This window comes from Mya arenaria, chromosome 5, assembly GCF_026914265.1.
Source record: "Mya arenaria isolate MELC-2E11 chromosome 5, ASM2691426v1".
Classification (NCBI taxonomy): domain Eukaryota; kingdom Metazoa; phylum Mollusca; class Bivalvia; order Myida; family Myidae; genus Mya; species Mya arenaria.
The window spans coordinates 44,463,086-44,482,800 of NC_069126.1; the positions used below are offsets into that span (position 1 = coordinate 44,463,086).

General features: G+C 32.6%; 1 protein-coding gene across 25 annotated transcripts in view; it reads left to right on the forward strand.

The window, feature by feature from the left end:
* The window catches only part of LOC128234864 (centrosome and spindle pole associated protein 1-like), a 54,067-nt gene that overhangs the window by 8,585 nt on the left and 25,767 nt on the right, over nt 1-19,715 (forward strand). For 15 of the 25 annotated variants that reach the window (XM_052949427.1, XM_052949428.1, XM_052949435.1 and 12 more), the window contains exons 2-9: nt 8,420-8,447; nt 8,830-8,914; nt 11,154-11,321; nt 11,676-11,807; nt 12,561-12,654; nt 12,977-13,091; nt 14,517-14,579; nt 17,468-17,542. In XM_052949427.1, the coding sequence (XP_052805387.1) occupies nt 8,420-8,447; nt 8,830-8,914; nt 11,154-11,321; nt 11,676-11,807; nt 12,561-12,654; nt 12,977-13,091; nt 14,517-14,579; nt 17,468-17,542 (760 nt within the window). Of the gene's footprint in view, nt 1-7,779; nt 7,909-8,257; nt 8,448-8,829; nt 8,915-10,337; nt 10,377-11,153; nt 11,322-11,675; nt 11,808-12,560; nt 12,655-12,976; nt 13,092-14,516; nt 14,580-15,568; nt 15,629-17,467; nt 17,543-18,631; nt 18,692-19,715 lie in introns of those variants that run through there. The other 10 variants (XM_052949432.1, XM_052949434.1, XM_052949442.1 and 7 more) reach the window with 7 other exon arrangements.

Consider the following 19,715-nt stretch of genomic DNA (forward strand, 5'->3'; position numbering starts at 1 on the left):
AAGAGGTGCACATTAAATAACATGACAATGTAGCAGTTTATGTAACTAAATTGAATCTGAGAAATTGGCCTGTGGAAATGTCCTACGAAAACTGGATTGGGCATTATATGTAATTGTTCAAATTGTATCAAGAATTGATGAAGTATTATAAATGACGTAAAGATAAGCATTCTAAAGACATTTCTTAATAGCATCTATTCTTTGAACTTTCTGGCAACCACTTAGCTTGAGGCACCAGCATTGTACTTAGATTGGAAGAAAGTTATGTATACAGACAACTCTGTTGATGTATTGGAAGTGGATCTGAAGATTTTCCAAGAAAGAGAAGAAAACTTTGCTCTTTTAAGTAGACTTTGAAATTCAGGTCTTATTAAGATTGAATCACCTATTTACATATGGCCAATAGGGATGAGTGATGTTATTGATTAATTGATGTTGTAAGTAACAGGTCAGCAGGTGACCAATATGGGATTTATAGGGCAAAGGAAACCATATCCATTGAGAGCGAAGCCCGAAATTGAATATGGTTTCATGCACCTTGTAAACCCCATATCGGGTGGCCTACTAACCCCATATTAGATATATATCATATCGACAACCTGTTTACATTCATAAAGACGCCACCAATTTCTGGAAAGTATATCATTTATTCTATGGAATTGAAAAATAAAAGTCATTTTGGTAAGATAATTTTATAAAGATTGAAGTGATCCGATATGGAAAATATGTCCTTGACCATTAACGTTGCGTCATTCATGTTTGAGGCATGACATATTTCAATATGTAGCAGGAGTGATACAAATAGATATGCATCTGCGGAATGTTGACATTGTCAATCAGATTTATTAATGTGCTTTGAAACGTTGAACTATTAATCATTTTCCACTAGTGTATTAAAGATAGTCTATGATACTTATTGTTGATATACCCGGTATTAATTTTGTTTGTCAAAATTGCAAAGGCTTTAAAATGACAAGTTGGTCAATGACAAATAATTATCATTTTAGTCATTATTATCCGTTGTAAAACAATTGGAGCGCAAATGGCCAAGAGGGAATTAAAAATAATTTCATATATAAAATGAATTCACAAGGTCGGTTTTATTTTCAAGCAATGTATCGGGATACACAACGGAAATACTGTTATATATCACGGTACATTTTTTTTAACAATAACCATCCCTTATGGTCAACTATGGATAAGAATGAACAATGTAATTAACTGGTTGTAAGATGGGTTCACAAGAACATCATTGTCATAATTAGTGCCTTGGCATGTCATTCAGTTTTATTTTCAACAAGTCTCAAGTTTACTATGTTTTGAAATATTTTCTTCCAAACTTGCACGTAGGTGCCATATATCAGAACATAAATTATAATTGACTTTGGGGGAGAGCGGAATTGTTATGTTGTATATCCAAATCCTCAATGTCAATAGCAAAATCCTTGGCAAACAGGAGTACAATGACTTAATAATTGGAACCAGCTCTTATAGATTTGCACTTGCCGTTCTTAATCCATTTTTGTTTTTACAAATTTACGTATTTGCTAATATTGTAAGCCCATTGTTGGTCGAGTTTATAATTTTCCTTTCAGCGATAATCACTTAATATGATCTTATTTATGAATGTTAATCTTAAAATTAAAGACTTTTCAAAACAATGTATCAAAATAAGATATATACACAGTTAAAAGCAATATTATATACAAATAATGGTCGAAAAGATTTTTGAACCAGTGAGGAGGCAGTGTGTTTTTTATATATTCAACTTTTAATTCCAAATAAAAACCAACATTTTGAGTGTCATACTTTTTGGTTGATTAAAGTGACAACTAATTGGCTTTCGCATTCAAGTTGAAATTTCAAATAGTCTGTCTAATTATTTTGTGAAATATTAGCTTTATACTTCTATAAGAGTGCTGTGAGAAGTAGCCGGGTATTTGCTATAATGTGGTTCTGCTTAAACTATACACCACTTTAAAATACAAAATTCATTTTGCTGTGAAACTGATCGACTTTTAATGCTTTTCATGAATCACCAAAAAAAACAACAAGGCCTTTAGCATGCAAATGGCAACATTTGTCCATTAGTCAAGGGTCAGAAGTCAACATCTGTTTTGGCCTATCATAAAACAATGAAAACTATATATATTGTTAGTCTTTACGATTCCTATTCCTTTATAGAAGTATAGTTTTGAACTGGTTTTAACAAATTTTTATGACGGCAAAAACGCCACTTATGGCTCGCATAATCGACAAGCCAACAAACAATAACACACTCATAATGGTTGATAATATTGGACCAACAATAACCTATACTTACAAAACTTTTGTACCCTTCCTTTTCACTTTTTATATTCAAAATTTAAAGGAGCATTTTGTATATAAAGTAATTCTTCACTTACATTCTTGTGGCACGTTTGTGTCGTTTAGTGCAGAACATTGTTGTTTTTTGTAAAAATATCTGAGTTTTGTTAAATGCATTTATTATATTCTGACATAGAACAATTGAAATAGTTATTTTATTGAATACCTGAAATACGATATTATGAAATCAACAAACCGGTCTCAAGTTACGAACATTGGAATTTCAATAAATTGTTACGCTTTCCAGCTATTGTATAACTTGATTGTAGTAATCGACATTTGTTGAATAAAGAATGAAATGATATTATGATAACATTGATAGTTTAAAGTTAAAGCTCTTAAATAATATTTATTGACTTTTTCAGTAGTAACAAATCATATTTTTATTATAATGGATACCTATGGGTAAGAAATGGCCCCACAGATAGTCTTATTTCATTGATTTGAAATTTAACTCCAAGGATTAAATGTTGTCGTTATGATTAACATTAAGAAAGCTGACAAATTTCTCCCACTCCCACTCCAAATTAAACTTAATGGCTTTTCATAAATATTTTATTTGTTATAACAGAAAATGTAATAAAATTGCTACTCCTTTCTATTAATTGAATGCTACCGGTATATTTTTTCAAAGAATGGAAGTCAATTTTGCACATTGATTAAAAGTCGAAAATTTTGATACTTTTGATTTCAAATCTTTGTCAAATTTGATGTATATAATTGCAGTCATTTTTTAATGGCATTTTCAAAAATTCTTACAGAATTACCATTGTCAAAGATGTATAGTTGTTCAAGGAGCAACTCTGAAATTTGAGAACTAAATTTTAAATGAGAAAATTGCTTCATTTCTAAAGAAAGCTATGAATTCCATTTCTGTTACACATTTACTAATGAGAAAGGTAATTTTGACACTTTTGAAGCTAGTCTTTATTCTAGAAATATAATAATGATGATAAAGTATTAAAGAGAAATATTCACATGCACATGTAAGCAATTAATCAGTCAGCATATAATCTAGTATACCGGTACATATCAGGCTGAGCATTGTTTAGCTTCTTCAAATGAAATACTAACCATTTAACAAATCAAGATCAGTATTTGATATGCAATTATTGGCGTTAAATTGTAAAACATGTAGATGTTCAGTGATAAAAAAAATAACAGGTTAACAAAACAAAAAAAATCATCATTTTAATTTTTGCGTGTGTAAACTGTTCTCAATATGTCTTGCAATGACCTTGGAAAACTAAGAAGAAGAAATGAATCTCAAGATGGATTATAAATAATTTAGAGAAAGTTAATTTCGTTTAATTCCTGGTATGAATTCTGTGTCAGTTGTTTCATGAACTGAAATTGAAGGGAAGTGGTGAGACCTAAATCAGACAGAAAGAACATTCATGTACATGTATCCCATTCTTCCAGACCGATAATGAGGATATATTGGCACTAGGAAACCACCCTTTTTCACCCAGGAAATTTGACATCTGGATAACAGGTCCATCAGGCTTTATGAACCTGCAAGAGCTTAGGTGCCAGATTCTGAAATGCCATCAAAAAGTTAGCAAGAATAACTTAAAGGAAACCATGACTACCTCTTTCAAAAAATCAGAATTTTCAGGATTCACAAAAACTGCCTACAAGTCTTCCATCAACATGGTCTGCTTCATCATGCTGTTCACTGTATCTGAGGAGAAACAGGGCAAGAAGACATTCCATCCAATGGAGAAAAAGAAACAGTTTTGAATAAGAACATAGGCAGCCATTTGTAAGGAATTTGAGATCAATAAGTAAACATTTCTCAGAATCAGCAAGTGATCAACAACAGAAATATGCCATACCAAATTCTCCATTAATAAATTCCATGAATTCTAGGAATTTTTCAAAACACAACCATGTGATGATGCCCCCATGTATATGAATGTAGAAGATCAAAATCATTTTCCACCTTTTGACTCATCATCCAAGTCTGCTATGAGTTCAAGGAGCTGGTCTAGAAGCTTGTTAACTTCTTCCTGTTCTGTTTGCTCTTCAAGCCTTTCAACAGTGCTGCTAATATCTGAATCTCGCTCTTCTAGTATTCTGTCGCATGGTAAATTGGTTTTGTTGTCATTCATTTTCAATTAGAATCTTTGAGAAATTTGGAAATATTAGAACATTTCAGCAGGTTTTTTTTCCAAATATTAACATCTATTTTACTGGTGTACAATTTTGGGTGTAAATGACGTAGAATTTGAGCCTTGTATGAAATGTTTCCCAAATGTTTTCATGTATATGTTTTGAGGTATATACAAATCTTAAATGTACTAAGGATATCCAATGATGAATCATTTTCCCATTTGTCTGGTTTAATTTGACGGTCAACAGGCCAAATCTTAATTTATTCAAAATGAAATATTTTTCCCTGCAGAATGCTCCTCAAGATTTGAATTTTTTAATCATGATATCATGTAAATTGCTGTCTGTCCTTAGCCTAGGGATCATCTGATATTAAAGCTTAGTCTAACAATTCAGCTGATTTGTATGATCGATCCATCTGTCACATGAAAAAAATGTCTGTGCTCTTCTATTACAAAGAGCTCTTGAAATTGAAGTGCAAACACATGTCTTGACAACACATGTAACCCTCTGTAATATATGTAACCCATTTACGGTTTATAATAAGTCCCCTGCAAGGGGTTTTCAAGTGCCTTACAGAATGAATATTTGCATGTTTCTTATAGCAAACTTTATCTTTGTTTAACAAAATTCCTTTTTGCATAGCTGGTATCATTGGTGATCGACAATACAATCATATTGTTATAAAGATATTTTGACTGCCAATTTTTTAAATGTATTGGTATATGTTGACAAATGTGGAATGCATATTGGCTAGTCTGTATTTAAAAAAAATATTTGTAAAGTCATATTCATAGCCTTGACATCTTTGACTTTTATTGTCGGTGTCAGCATTTGAAAAACTTTAACGTTGGCCATAACTCATGAACAGTTGGAGATGTTCACATCATTACAAGTATATAAACATTAATGTGTTTGATGCATTATAGCAGGCTCCCACGCTCCTTTTCCTGACTGGAAACATAGCCTTTAACATAAAGTGATTGCCTTCCTGTCAGCAACTCGTTCAAATTGTCTGCAGTCATGACTTTGTTTGCAGTTCTTTAGTTGCTTTGTAATCATGATGTTGCTGTTCGATGCGATGTTTCAGTAAAGCGCTTCTGTTTCTCGAGTTCATCCAGAACTTTGCTTTTACCACTGTTATGTTGCTCTATATACAAATCACAGTCATCTTGTGATCAACTGGATGTTGCAGTTCAAGTGATTCTTAACTTGGGTTTTGTTCCATTTCTCTTGAGATGTTCAGAATGATTACACTTGCATCGGTGCCAGTTTGAATAATTACTTCATCGATCATTCGTTAATAGCCATATCTTTGAACTTCTTGTAATCATGGTTGTTTGTTTAGTTTAAGGCGTCTTTTGATAAACTAATCCTTATGTATGATGTATATCCATTTTGTGTAAAGAGGAATTAGCAGCATTGATCAGCCCATTTTCAATTTTAATTGAGGAAAGTAATAAAATTGTTTGGACAGTCTGTCACAGCAGGAATCAATTTTCATAAATGCATGGAGTCACAAAGAGTAAACAAAAGGTCTTGTATTGATTGCAACCATTAGCCAGACTCTCTTCTGGAAATGGGATATTTCCTATTCAAATGAATAGTGCAGACCTGCATTTGCTTCTTGATGCTGGGTATATACATTTTTTTACTCATGGGTGTAAAAAAAATTTTTTTTACAAAGTATGGTGCAAAAGACTTTGATTTACCAAATGATATAATGGCTTACATTCAGTCATTTGGAATCAGGGTGATTAAGCCTGTAATAGAACTTAATAGCTTTATGTATATGAGCTTTATGTGTTTCATTGTGTCGTTGAATATCACACATGTTCGTAATCTCTCGAGGCAAATACTTAAACTTTGGGTCAACTTTTCTTGTAAAGAGGATATTTTGCCTAAAATCTAGAGGCCTCAAATTTATGATCATAAATGACTCTTGAAATGTAGATATGAAATTTTTGACACCCTTGAGAATTTTAATTATTTACACAATTTCTTACCTCCCCCCCAAGGAACCTTAATCTAATCCAACGAAGAAATGTCTTATACCAACCAAGGTCCTTATACCAATAGGCCAAACAGTGTTGGTTCCATTTTGAGTATGTAACTCAATTGGTCAAGTGTTTGTCCGAGGTGCTTTAATGTTAACGACACCAGATTCAAGTGAATTTAAGGTAATGGGGCCAAAATATTAAACTTTGGCTTTAAATATTGGTTGCCCTGAAGGGTTAAACTACTAAGTAATAATGTAGCATGTTTGTTTATGGACTTCAGGGTCACTGGAAGCTTGTCATCTATCTATATTTTCACTTTGCCACACTGACATGATTATAGATTTCTTGAAGAAACAAGTATTAGCTAAAAGGTAAAAAGAACATAACACCCTAAGATACCTATATAGTATTGGTCTCCATACAGGAAATGGACAGGAGAGTTGCTTAGAGCTGTTTAATGTTTATCCAGATTTTATCATTGGACAACATTGATTTATTGTTGTTCAATTAAATGTTTGGATTTGTGATGATGCAAGGGGACATTTTAGTTGCTGAAATATAGCTCTGAAAATAAAGAAACAACTGACAACTGGTCATCTAATATTGTATACCCTTCGTTCGATTAATCTTTTTTAGGTGATGATTTCTCATCTGTTCACCAGCAAATATTCTTTTGATGAGGCAAGTGCACCCAGTTAGCACCAAGTTGTATGGAGTGTACTCAAAAAATTACAGTTCAGTAATTGATGTATCTTAATCGGCATTGATTGATCTATTGAGGATGCTGCATGCCAATTTCTGTCCAGTCTTTCTGTTTGAATGCCTATCTTTCAATGTAATGGCTGTCACTTCCTGTACATCTTGCTATCATGCGTTTTACTCCATTACGATATCGATTGTTTTCTTTTCATCATTGCCATTTTGTTGCTGATAAGTTTAGATCTATGTAGACATCTATAAAAGGATAAACTCATTTGGGTTGTTCCGAAGCAGTTTTACTTGTTTGTTTAGATCACAGTTTTGGCAGAATGTCATAACAACTGAAAGAGAAAATTCATTGGCTTTAGTTGAAATGCATTGGCATTAGGTGTGTGAATAGAAACCCCGTCTAGAGGTAAAACCTTATTGAAATAAATGAAAGAATGATAAAGTACAGGTATCCATGTAATGTGCAATTAATTATGTTCCCTCTCTTGATATGGGAAGATTTATTTGTGGTTTTCATTTTGATATGCCAAGTCTGTAGACATTTAAAGGTCTTTACTTAGCTTGAATGGGTATTTATCACATAAAAAGCCCAGATAGGAAATATTGTTCAGTTTGTGTATAATTTGATAACCTTCCATGAGAGACGGACTGATTTACAGCCAATATATCACTCTCTGTTTGCTTTTTCCACAGAAATTTATTTGTTGATTTTAAAGTGGTCAGTATAAGATTTGTTTTCTTTGCCTGATTATTATTTGTTAATTGATTAATGATTGAGTAACAGTTTCGATGTTATTTACAATATTTGAACAAATATTATGTTCGTCACTGTTGTGTTATAGCCGACGTAAACAGCGTTATTTTTAACGATTTTCCTGTTGTCGTTCTTATGTATCTTTATAGTGCTTGGGTTATGAATTGATCTATTGATCTAACCAGAACTGAATGCATGTGAAAACATTTTTGTTCATTTATTTGGAATAGAAGCCGATTCCGATGAGTCTGTATTATGCTAATATTTAGTTTACGGTATATATTTAACGAAGACCTGATAGATTTCTTCAAATGTTTAATCCGGATTCACTTTTTAAATACTTGTGCTTTAAGAAAGCAGTTAAAGAAATTTCTTTCACTTCTTTATAATGTTATTTTAAAACTTGAAAACTTAAAACGTGAATGAAAAGTATTTTCTCGGGACAGAAATGACTGGATATTCAATGTTTTAACAGATGCACGATAATGAGAAGAAAGCTACTTGTAGGTATTTTATTTAGTAAAGGTGAATGTTATTTTTTCATTTTAAAAAGATGTGAAATTAATGAATTTTGGACAAATGGGTATTTTTTGTAGTAATTATATTAATATCTTGCTTTGGGTTAATATTTTGTGACAAGATTCTAGATTTAAATGGGAATTGGGTTGTATTTATGGTAAGCACTTTTCTGGAAATTGATCGTTTAATTTTGCATTGCAGTCAAATTTATGACTTAGTAAGAATAAATAGAATTGTTATTATCTTTATTTCTTAAAGTTGAAGTGTATTTAATTCATATAATCAATAATTTCACTGTCAACATAAAGAAATTAAATGAATCAGATGTCATTTCCATTGCAATTAATTTACTTTGGTATACATCAGAATATTGATGACTTTGTGGTACGGAGTTTGGTTCGATGTCGGCACATGAACGACCAACAAATGTCCAGGATGGTCGGCTTTGGTGGTAATTTTCTAAGCTGTTGTCGAAACTCTTATATGGCTTGGCTAGAGTTCGGCTATTTTAGTTTAGTTGTATTTTAGGTGGACTGTTTTTCTAGTAGTTTCATTAGCCTTGGTTTTTTTACTTTAAATATAGTTGGTTATACCTTGGAGACCTTTAAAGAAATTCCCATGAAACTTGGTAACACTCTAATTATTAGCACGTCTTTTTTTAAAGTCTTGAAAGAATTGTAACAGTCTTGTTTGTGTCATTGTTATCATTGTGATGTGGGTTTTTTAACCATGGCTGTTCAACTTATTCAAATGAAACTTGTTACATATGTTCATATAGACAATACACACATGTACAGCAAGGCCGATAACTCTGGCTTAAATACTAATTGAGCTATTCCCTTTTTTATCATATACAGCACAAACAGACAAGCATTGGGTTTGTGTAGCTCTTGTCTTTATTATGTCCCTTGATGAACTGAGGAAAGTGAAAGCAGTGATGTCCAGGTTTATGCACGAAACTCCTCCCCTTATAGATGTAGATATGTTTTGAAGTTTTCAAATCAATACATTACTTTAGTTTATAATAAAATGAACGTTTTAAACCGTTTTGGATAATTGATGTTTGTTGCACAATTTGAGGTTGTTCATTATTTTCTGATTATTGTTTAAGTTGGAATTATGCTACTGGTATAGATATTCTTTTCCATTGGCATTTTGATTACATTTTTTTTTTATACCACAATTGTATGATTGTCTAGATCACAGCTTATTATACCTCCCTTCACGGAGTGGAGTGGAGACTTTATAGGAATCACGCGCGTCATCACATGCAAATGTCTACTTCCTGTATACCGCTGAATACCTTCTTGAGTACTGAGTACTCGATAACAAAAACCTTGAATTCCACGTACAAAATTGTTTGGTTTTCCTCATGTTTATTGGCAATGTGCAGAATGGCATATTAAGCATCTATTAGAGGTTGTCGAGGTCGTCACTCTGACATTGAAATCATTTAATTGAAATTTTTCCGATTGATTTTGATATCTGATAAAAAAAAACATTCATACTGTATTATCAATTGAAAGATGATGATGAAAAAAGTTTGGAACGTTACATTATCGGTATATTTCAAGGTTTGATTACTGTGCAAAATCATAGACCCTTTCACTTTGTATCACGTAAAGTTTACTAAGCCTCATGATGATAAAAACTTAAATATATTATTTAAATATGATAATATTGGAGAAGTGAGAAAAGTGTAACAATTATGTATGTATGTACTTTAGTAATTTAGTTTTTGCTAAAATGGCATATTGTGTAAAGTTTAAAATTCCAAAGTAAATTATAATAAGTACTATTTCATTGTTGTTTTTACAATTTCAAGATTAAACATTACAACTACAGCTATAAAGAATGAATACTTGCTATTAAAGATACTCCAAGTTTCAAACTGTATCATGATGATGATGATGGTAAGAATACCTGTGTAATGCCAAGCTTACTGAAGGAAATATAACATTTTGCCTTTTACTTATTTAAAAGTATGATGCTTAACTGCTTTCATATTTTTTATCTCTTAACATATGTATTGCTTATATCCTTTTCTTGGTTAATGAGAAGTATGCACTAACTACGTTTGAGAGAAAAGCTGGGCATTTTTTATTTAAAAAAATAACTCTAATACCTTTTCCCGGTTTATCATAGAATTTGGTAATATTTTCTATACCAGTATTAAAAATGCACTATTCATACATTATGGTTTTAGCAGTTATTTTAAAAAATAAATTTTGCATGTTGCATGGTAACTATGATAACATATTACCATAACCAAGGAACGGTGTTCTCAGTATTAAGGGCCACAAAATAATTCCAAATGGTTCAAATTTCTTCCTTTTGATTAAAGCTCTGCAAAGTAAAAGAACTGCTCCAGACATTGGTTTCGACCTTTTCAGTCAATAGAGAACACCGATGGGAAACACTATTTGTACAGTCACTAATGCGAGCTTCTTCTAGTGTGCTACAGCATCTAGGTCTGTGTATGTTGTACAGGTTTAGAATAAACCTACAATAACAAGAGGAATACCAGTATCAGCCAGCCTACAATTACACATTGAAAGTGCAATTTTGTGAACAACTTTAAAACTTTTTTTGTGTATGTACAGGTATTGTTTCCCAGCCTTTCTTTCTCATTGTACACCACCCCTCACTTAACCTACCCCGCATGCTATCTTTATGTCACCCTATTACAGCGGCCGATTCCAGCCTGAAACGTTTCAACGAGCAGGCCACACCCACGTTTAACGCAGGTTACGGGTTCCGTGGTTTTCCAGACAACTTCATGATGAAAGCGAAGGAACCCTTACGCCATCAGCGTTCGGCTGATATCACAACCGATGTCAATAGATATTTTAGAAGAGGTATTGCAAGCAGACCCGTAAATCATCAGTTTTATATCAGCATGTCTTTTATTCAAGTGTCACGTTAACTAGATAATACCTCTGCATGAATTTACCACATGGTTTTAAGTGCATGCTTTCCCCGAGATAAAGCTGCCCCTTATAAACACATTTGTTTCGGTAAAACCTTATACTCAATACTTATCCCTTTGATATATTGTGCATGGTATATATATTATAGACACCTGTTCCATCCCACACTTTCTCTGCCAAGACAGTGTATTATATAGCCAGTATCCATTAATGGATCCACGACATGTACATACCTGATGCCATACAAACCATACATATATAATGATGACTTCCATTTTTTAGATTCACCGACTGAGTGGTTACCACCACCAAACCAGCCACCAAAGAGAATGGCGTCACCACCACCACCCGCTAAGGCGCCTGCAAACTACCCTCCACAGCAGAATGGCAACCCAGACTGGCTAGAAAATAAAGGTAGGCAGGCTATGAATTTAAACCAGTTGACATTATAGGCAAGAATGCTGTCACTACCACCCGCTGAGGTTCCCACCGGCAACCTCCACCATAAATGTAGGCTGTCTAGTGAGTTGAAAATAGCGAATATTAGGGGTGAGAATGCTTATGTCACCACCAGCTCTAGCCCGAAACCAGCATCCACAATAGCAGAATAACAACCTGCTAAACTGGTTTATTTAGAATAAAGGTAGGCCGAATGGTAAGCTTGGAATAGCTTGCAACCCCTGCAACAGTGAACTACAACCCACCAGATTGGCTTGAGGATAGACCTGTGTAGGACCTTCAATAGTTTGTACATGTATTTGTAGTATTCATGTATTGAAATTTGCTATGTATTGGATTTTGTAAGACAAAAAATTGTCAAAGATTTAATAGGATCATTTACATCTTGGTTAATAACATGAGATCTTCAAACAAGATTTAAAATGATTTATTCTACAATAATTGTAAAAAACATGTTATTACAACATAATTAAATTGATCACTCTGGTTGGCGTGATGTTACGTAAGAATATGGTCTTGTGTTGTGCTGGAAACGAGGTTGTGAGAGTACCACTTGTTCTGATTGCCGAGCATGAATCAAACTCTTAAACCCCCATCCCAGAAATCGCGGCAAAAGGGCCAGCCTTGGTGAGAAGCAAGTGCGCTAAAACTGGACAAGTTGATACTCTACACGTGTACATGTACTTATATTACCCGGGTATATTCCAGGTCCCGCAGTCCCTGTTCCAACCATTTCTCCCAGATACCAGGAGGATTCTTACAGAAAAGGCCCCGTTATCCGTGATCCTCTCAGGGAAATGACGTATGCACACACAGCTATTTCATTCCTTTCCTTAATTTTAACTTCATGGCAAACAGTCTCGAAAGTCAAACAAGACAGTGCAATGTCATGTAGTCTACTGAACTGTTTGGTTATAGAGTAATTAAAAAGAAACTCAATATATTTAAGAAAATTCTCTCTCATTTATATCAAAGCTTATGAAAAATAATCTTTATTTGTCTGTTGGAGTTACATCAGCTTATTTAAGATCATTTACCCATGAAGAAATTTAGCAAAATAATGCAATTGAAACTAAAATGTTTTATGACTATTTTACTTTAGCTATCCATTATTTACTTTGCAGGTCAGCAGAGCGCCGTAGAAAAGTTGAAGAACATTACATAGCGGAACAGGACCTTGCCGAGGCCAGAAGACGGAAAGAGGATGCAAAAGTAGAAAAACAGAAAGAAATACAACGGGTAGGTTGGCCTTGTCTTAGAACTGGGAAATGTCCATCACTAGGTTTTGCACTGTATGTTTTTTACATTATGGTATCAAAGATGTTAAGTATGGAAACATGTTTTAAACATTTATATTGCATGGGAAACGTGTTACCAATGTTTCCAATCAATATGTTTCCAATGAACATGTTTTCAATAAACATGTTTCCAGTATACATGTTTCAAATATACATGTTTTCAATAAACATGTTTCCTATAAACATCTTACCGATTTACATGTTTCCAATAAACATGTTTCCAATATACATGTTTCCTATAAACATGTTTCTAATAAATATGTTTCCAGTATACATGTTTCCAATAAATATGTTTCCAGTATACATGTTTCCAATAAATATGTTTCCAGCATACATGTTTCCAATCAGCATGTTCCCAATATAGCTTTTTCTAATATTCATATTTCCAATTTTCATGTTCACAATAAATAGAAGTTTTGGGCAATGGAAACAAATACTTATATAATGCCAATTCTGTTTTATATGTCTAGTCCAATGGATACATCTTTCCAGTATTTTGTTATGGATTTTTTTTGTTTTAAATAATTATTGTGCTGGATTGGGTTCATGTTTGGAATAATATATTGCACTATATTAATATATATTTAGTTTAAAGTCTTATTTTCACCTATTTACATTAGTGATGTACAATATACTTTTATATATTATTTTCAATTATACTTTTGTGAATTAATTCTGCATTTAAAGGCATTGGTAATATAGTTTTGGAGTTTAATAAAAGGGAGACAACTTGGTGCCAGAAATATGAAATAGTCAAATGTCAAACTCATAGTTTACCTCATAAAAGAATAATATGATTCAAAAGCTTAAATTGTATTTTCTCATTGAATGTATTGAAAGACATTTGTCAATATTTCCAAAAAATAATTCTAAAGCAAATCATATCCTTGTGGATAAAAGGCAATGGGTTGTACTCAAATACATTTTTTGCTGTGGAATTTTTCTTCGTTGGAATCTTTACCAAAGTTTTTATTAACAAATTCTATGAGAATTAAAAAGTGTTAACACGTATATGATGTTAAATACCGGTAACTTATTATGTTATGTGGTTAAATGAGTTAGGATTGGGATTTGACTTGAGTATTTTCATGATGATTAGCCTGGTAGCTTGGTGATGTTAAAGTTAAACATTTTGTTTCTTTGAATGTTCATTGACTATTTGAAAGTTAATTTTCGTAAGTAGTAGAAGGCCATATGTCATGACAGGGATTCATGATGTTTTGTTTATGTCCATTCTTCTGCACCCATGTATAGAATGCCAACTATTACTCAGAATTACATTGTACAATGTATACATCTTTCATAGTCAAGCTATATTTTACTCAAGGAGAAACTTAAGTAAGGCTTTATTGATGCACTATTGCAGATAAAAGAATTACAGGATTCATATAGGCCCTGGGGCCGCCCAGGGGGAGGGGCACCAAATAGAGTAAGTTGCCATGGAAACTTGCATGACAACAATGGATGTGATTTATTGTAATAACCACCACCATTCTCAGTTTTACTTACCAGAAGTCATATTTTCATGTTGGATATTTTAGAAATGGATGTTTTAGATTATGCATGTTTTACTGTATATTTCCTAACAGAATGTCACTGACCTTCCTGGACATTTTCACAGACTTTTGGCCTTTAATAATGCTTACTCAGATCTAAAATGTCAAAAGTTTATTTTATTATACAACAATACTCCAGGTGCCATTGTGTTGAGTGCGCACCTGCTGACGCCATTCCAATAAATGTACTTTCCTTAGGTTAGATGCCACCAATTTTTCCAGTGGTCAAAATTAGCACAAGTCTGTAAAGCACAACGACAATAAAATGTCTATTCTTTGAGGTGAAATAGAATGAAATGTATATTTTTTGCCACTATATTTTTATGCATTTTTTTTACTTTGAATGAACACATGAAAATTGACTTATAACATTTGCATGCTATGAAGGGAAAGTCCTCTTGTTTAACTAGTGTTTCAGACCTAATCAGAAAGATATGTATCATATACTAATATTTTGCTATATAATATTTAATTAGATGTTTAGCCATGCATGTAACTACCTATATAGCTTAGAAAAATATTGAAAAAACGTGATCAATATACAGTATGGAATGTACTTAATTTAAACTGGTAAAAGTAGACAATATTAACTATATTCTCCAAATCTAAATACTATGTCTTATCATTGTTTTGCTTTGCATAAGGGAAATGTTATTTAACAATACATTGAAGGAGGACAAGTCATAACTAAGTCTTAAAGCTTTATTTGCCTGGTGTTGTTTGTTGTTGCTATGGATTGTTAAACTGCTTTTAAAGAAAGGGGTGCAGCCGCAAGAGCTAACAATTTGTTGTCTTTATGTTGTATCAAGATTATTATGTTATTGTATTGTATTATTGATATTCATGATGCTGATCATGTAAGGTAAAGGAAATGCAGAGCGATTACCAACCTTATGGTCTCCCTGGAGGAGGGGCCCCAACAGTAAGTTGCCTGGCAACTGTTTCATAGCAACCACTACCTAACAATGGAAAACAGATTCTGGGTTTTGCTCTGAAAATCCCTCACAACTTTTGCATAGCAACCACTATCTAACAATGGGATATACATTCTGGTTACTGTTCTGAGGTTCTTTATTTTCTTTCACAAAGTCTTGCAATTAACTTTATGCCAGACAATGTCAAAATTTATTGAAACAAAAAAATGAATTAACTAAGGTACAAATGGGATTTTAATACTGTTACTTGTCTATTTGTGTTTTACTGATGTAGTTTGGCATATGGTCAATTTCTGTTTCATACAAACAAACTAACATTATTTATTGATGCATCTAGCAAGAAAGGCTAAGGAGGGCAAGGAGCTGTTACAGTAGTTTTAGGTGAGGGATCATTTTTCCCGCTCAAAATGGCTTTCATTTCGGAATGTTTCCAAAAACCATAACACATCAAAATCACTGGATTGTAGGTGCGAGCTATGATGGCAGATGACTCGTACCAGCCTTATGGTCGCCCTGGGGCAGGCGCGCCAGGTGTAAGTTGTGACCTTGACCTTGCAGTTTCCAAGGATACAATTTGCTCCCTTCTGTCCTTTCCTGCTCTATAAGAATACCCTTACCTTAAATGCGTCTCTTTTTTCAAATTATTTTCGTGTAGTATTTATCAAATTAGATTTTTATTCTCCTTATACTTATCTAATATGGTTTTGTTGAAATTTGTACTGTAGCATTAGAAAATATTAAACAAAAATTTGTTAAAATCACTTCAGCCTAACGTGAACAATTTACAGTAATATACTATAGTACATTGAAACAGTTCAAAGGCTAAACTATTTGTCGTTTTGAAATACAACTTGATACTTGTAAAGTCATTGTCAATATTTGCATTGACAATGATATTTTTGCCTACTATAAAGATTACCCAGAGCATTTTGAAGTTGTAAAGGTAGGCTTAAAATAGAGCCTTACCCCACCCACATATTATAAAACCTGGCATGAATATAATATTTCTGATTATTTTATATTAAACTGTCCAGACTGTAATATTTCACAAGCTTATAAACAATGTCAAGAGGATTCAAAAGCCATTGTGAGTAATACACTTATGCTTTGCCTTTATTAAAGTAGAAATTTTGATAAATTTGGTGTTATAAAATTTATTGATACTTGACAGTTTTTGCTGACCTTTGAAAGTTATAAAACTCTCATAGAACTATATGTTTTATTGTGTCCCAAGGTATGTTTTAAAATACCATTTATCCTTCTCCCCCAAACTCCGACCTCTTAACCCTATATAACTATGTTTGGCTTTTTTACATTATAAAGGAGATAATCCAGTAATGTCTTAATCTTGGTGTCAACTGCGCTCCTGTCTACAATATCAATTGCTAAAACTTTGATATCCACACAGAACTTAAGCCACATGTTACCTGTGATGGTATGAACTTAACTCAGGATTATATAATTAATGAGTTATTCCCATTAACCATACCAGAAAAACTGGCAAGCGTTTGCATGGCCCTACAGTGCTGTTTCTTCTTCTTCACCTCAATTTTCTGTTCATATGTTACATTATCTTATTCTCCAATTATTACAATTTTATATCTGCATAATAACATATTTCACTGCATGTGTTTTGTGTATAATTTTGAACAAATGAATGTTTATTTCTTGTCTTTGATTGATGCATAGTTTGAATATGAAAAAGAGAGAGAAAAAAATAAATTGTTCCATTTTCTTTAAGCAAACAAATACAAATTTGGATTATAAATACTGTTGAATTTGATCTATTACTCCCATTAAAGTTTGTATTTTTATGTTTTAACTAGGCTGATAATAGGAAAAAAGTATTTACGGAACACCAAATCAATAGGCCGCCATCTCCAAAATATAGCGGCCCTGCGGTTAGTATCCAGAGCACCCATACCCTTTTTCATCATCAAATGAAACGTTTCTGTTGTCATAATGTGAATTGTGTCTGTTAAGTCTTGTTCCCTGTGTTTGTGCTAAACAAGAATTTCATAACAAACATAACAACACTATTTCTGCAAGATATAACTTTAATGAATTTTATTGTATGTTATCTTTATTACAAAGGGACATAACCATATTCTTTTAAAAAAAAAAAGACTTATTTACAACAGTGAGCTCGTAAAGGGACAAAACCCATTAAATGTAACAGACACAATTCATGTTTACCTCCCTTTGATTCCACAGTACCTGGGTTCTTGATAATGGTGATTCTTCAATCTAATTGTTCTTTTCAGCTTGATGGTGATGGTGGAGCAAGCACTACCTTCTGTTAATACTCCTTGATTTCTTCCATAGATTATATGGCATTATTCACTTTTGTTCAAATATAAATTATAGAAGTCATTAAAAGAGAATTGGTTTGAATATTTCATTTATTGCATGTACCTTTTTCATTTTTCACCTTCATAACGATGGAAGATATTTCCACATTTTAAAAAAATAAAATTGTTAGACCTCTTTATTTTAATTATTTATCTCTTTTTTATTAAGTGTAATCCCTGCGTATTAATTTCATGAATAGTAATATATCCTATATTAAAACAAAGTCTAAGAACAAAGAGTAAGACTGATACTATTTGAATTTGCAAGGAAAACTTTCTATTAAATTTGTGACAATACCATAATAAGAACCGAAAATTCTTGATCTTACGAAATTTCGTCAATGGTAACACAACAGAATTCCCACATCTTACAAAGCTATCAAAAGCAATGTTGCCAGGGTAAAACAACAGCATTATAGTATCCTGATTTAAAAAAAGAGTGAATCTTATTGTTTTAGAGGCCTCGTTTTTCTGTGAAACTTTTGAATCTTATTATCTATCTATGTACTATTTTAGCTCATTTTGTCATTCCAATATGACGATAATCTACCTACCCCGGTATATGTACTCCCATTATTTTAGCTGCATTTGCCATTCCTAGATGAAGATAATCTACCTATGTATACTCCATTATTTTAGCTGGATTTGTCATTTCGAGATAACGAAAGTCAATACAAAGATCAGGAAAACATGTTTGAGGTATCTGCAGTATCAAATAGTAGTTTAATGTATTCAAATACTGCTATAAACACATAAAAGTTTTACATACAAATGTAATCACTAGCTTGCGCTTCCGCTTTTAATTATGATACAAAATAGGTATGTTTTGCTACTGTTGCATATACAGCATGCATGTATCGCTAGGATTTATTTTTAACCATTAATTTGCTATTGTTTAATTTGAAATATGAACACACAACCTTCTGCGTTACCGTATTTGAAATATTAAACACACTTGTAACCTTCTGATTTGCCATATTTGAAATATTAACACACCTTCTATTTTTCCATAATTGAAATATGAACCGCAGCAATCTTCTGTTTTGCCTTATTTGAAATATGAACACACAACATTCTGTTTTACCATATTTAAAATATGAACACACAACATTCTGTTTTGCTGTATTTGAAATATGAACACACAACCTTCTGCGTAACCGTAATTGAAATATTAAACACACAACCTTCTATTTTGCCGTATTTTAAAAATAAACTGGCAACCTTCTGTTTTGTCATATTTGAAGTCTGAACACAAACACTCTGATTTTACCTTAAGGGTTTCATTCTGTCATTAATTACGACAGTCGGGCTTCAGATTTCTGTTTAATACTCTCACATGCAAGTTTTATTTTTGTTCTGTTTTTCAAAGGTTGAGATGCAGTCATAGCACTTTTGTTGTGGCTACTGCAGGAACTGTGATGGATTGTTGTACAAATACTTTAACTTTTTTAATTGTTACTCTAAAAACGATTTTCCATGAAACTCAGTACATGTTACATGTTATAGCCTATGTGTATTAAAGGCCTATCACTCAGGCTCATTGCTGGAATGTTGATAGAGTTCTACCCCTTGAACACCTTAGAAGAACAGACAACCATAGCCATTGCAATGTGTTGGAAACATTGGCATCTGTTAGTGGTGCTCTTTATTTTACTGACCAATCAAACTTTTGAACATTTTAAAACTCCAGATTGCAAAATTATTTATAAAACTTGTATTGTCA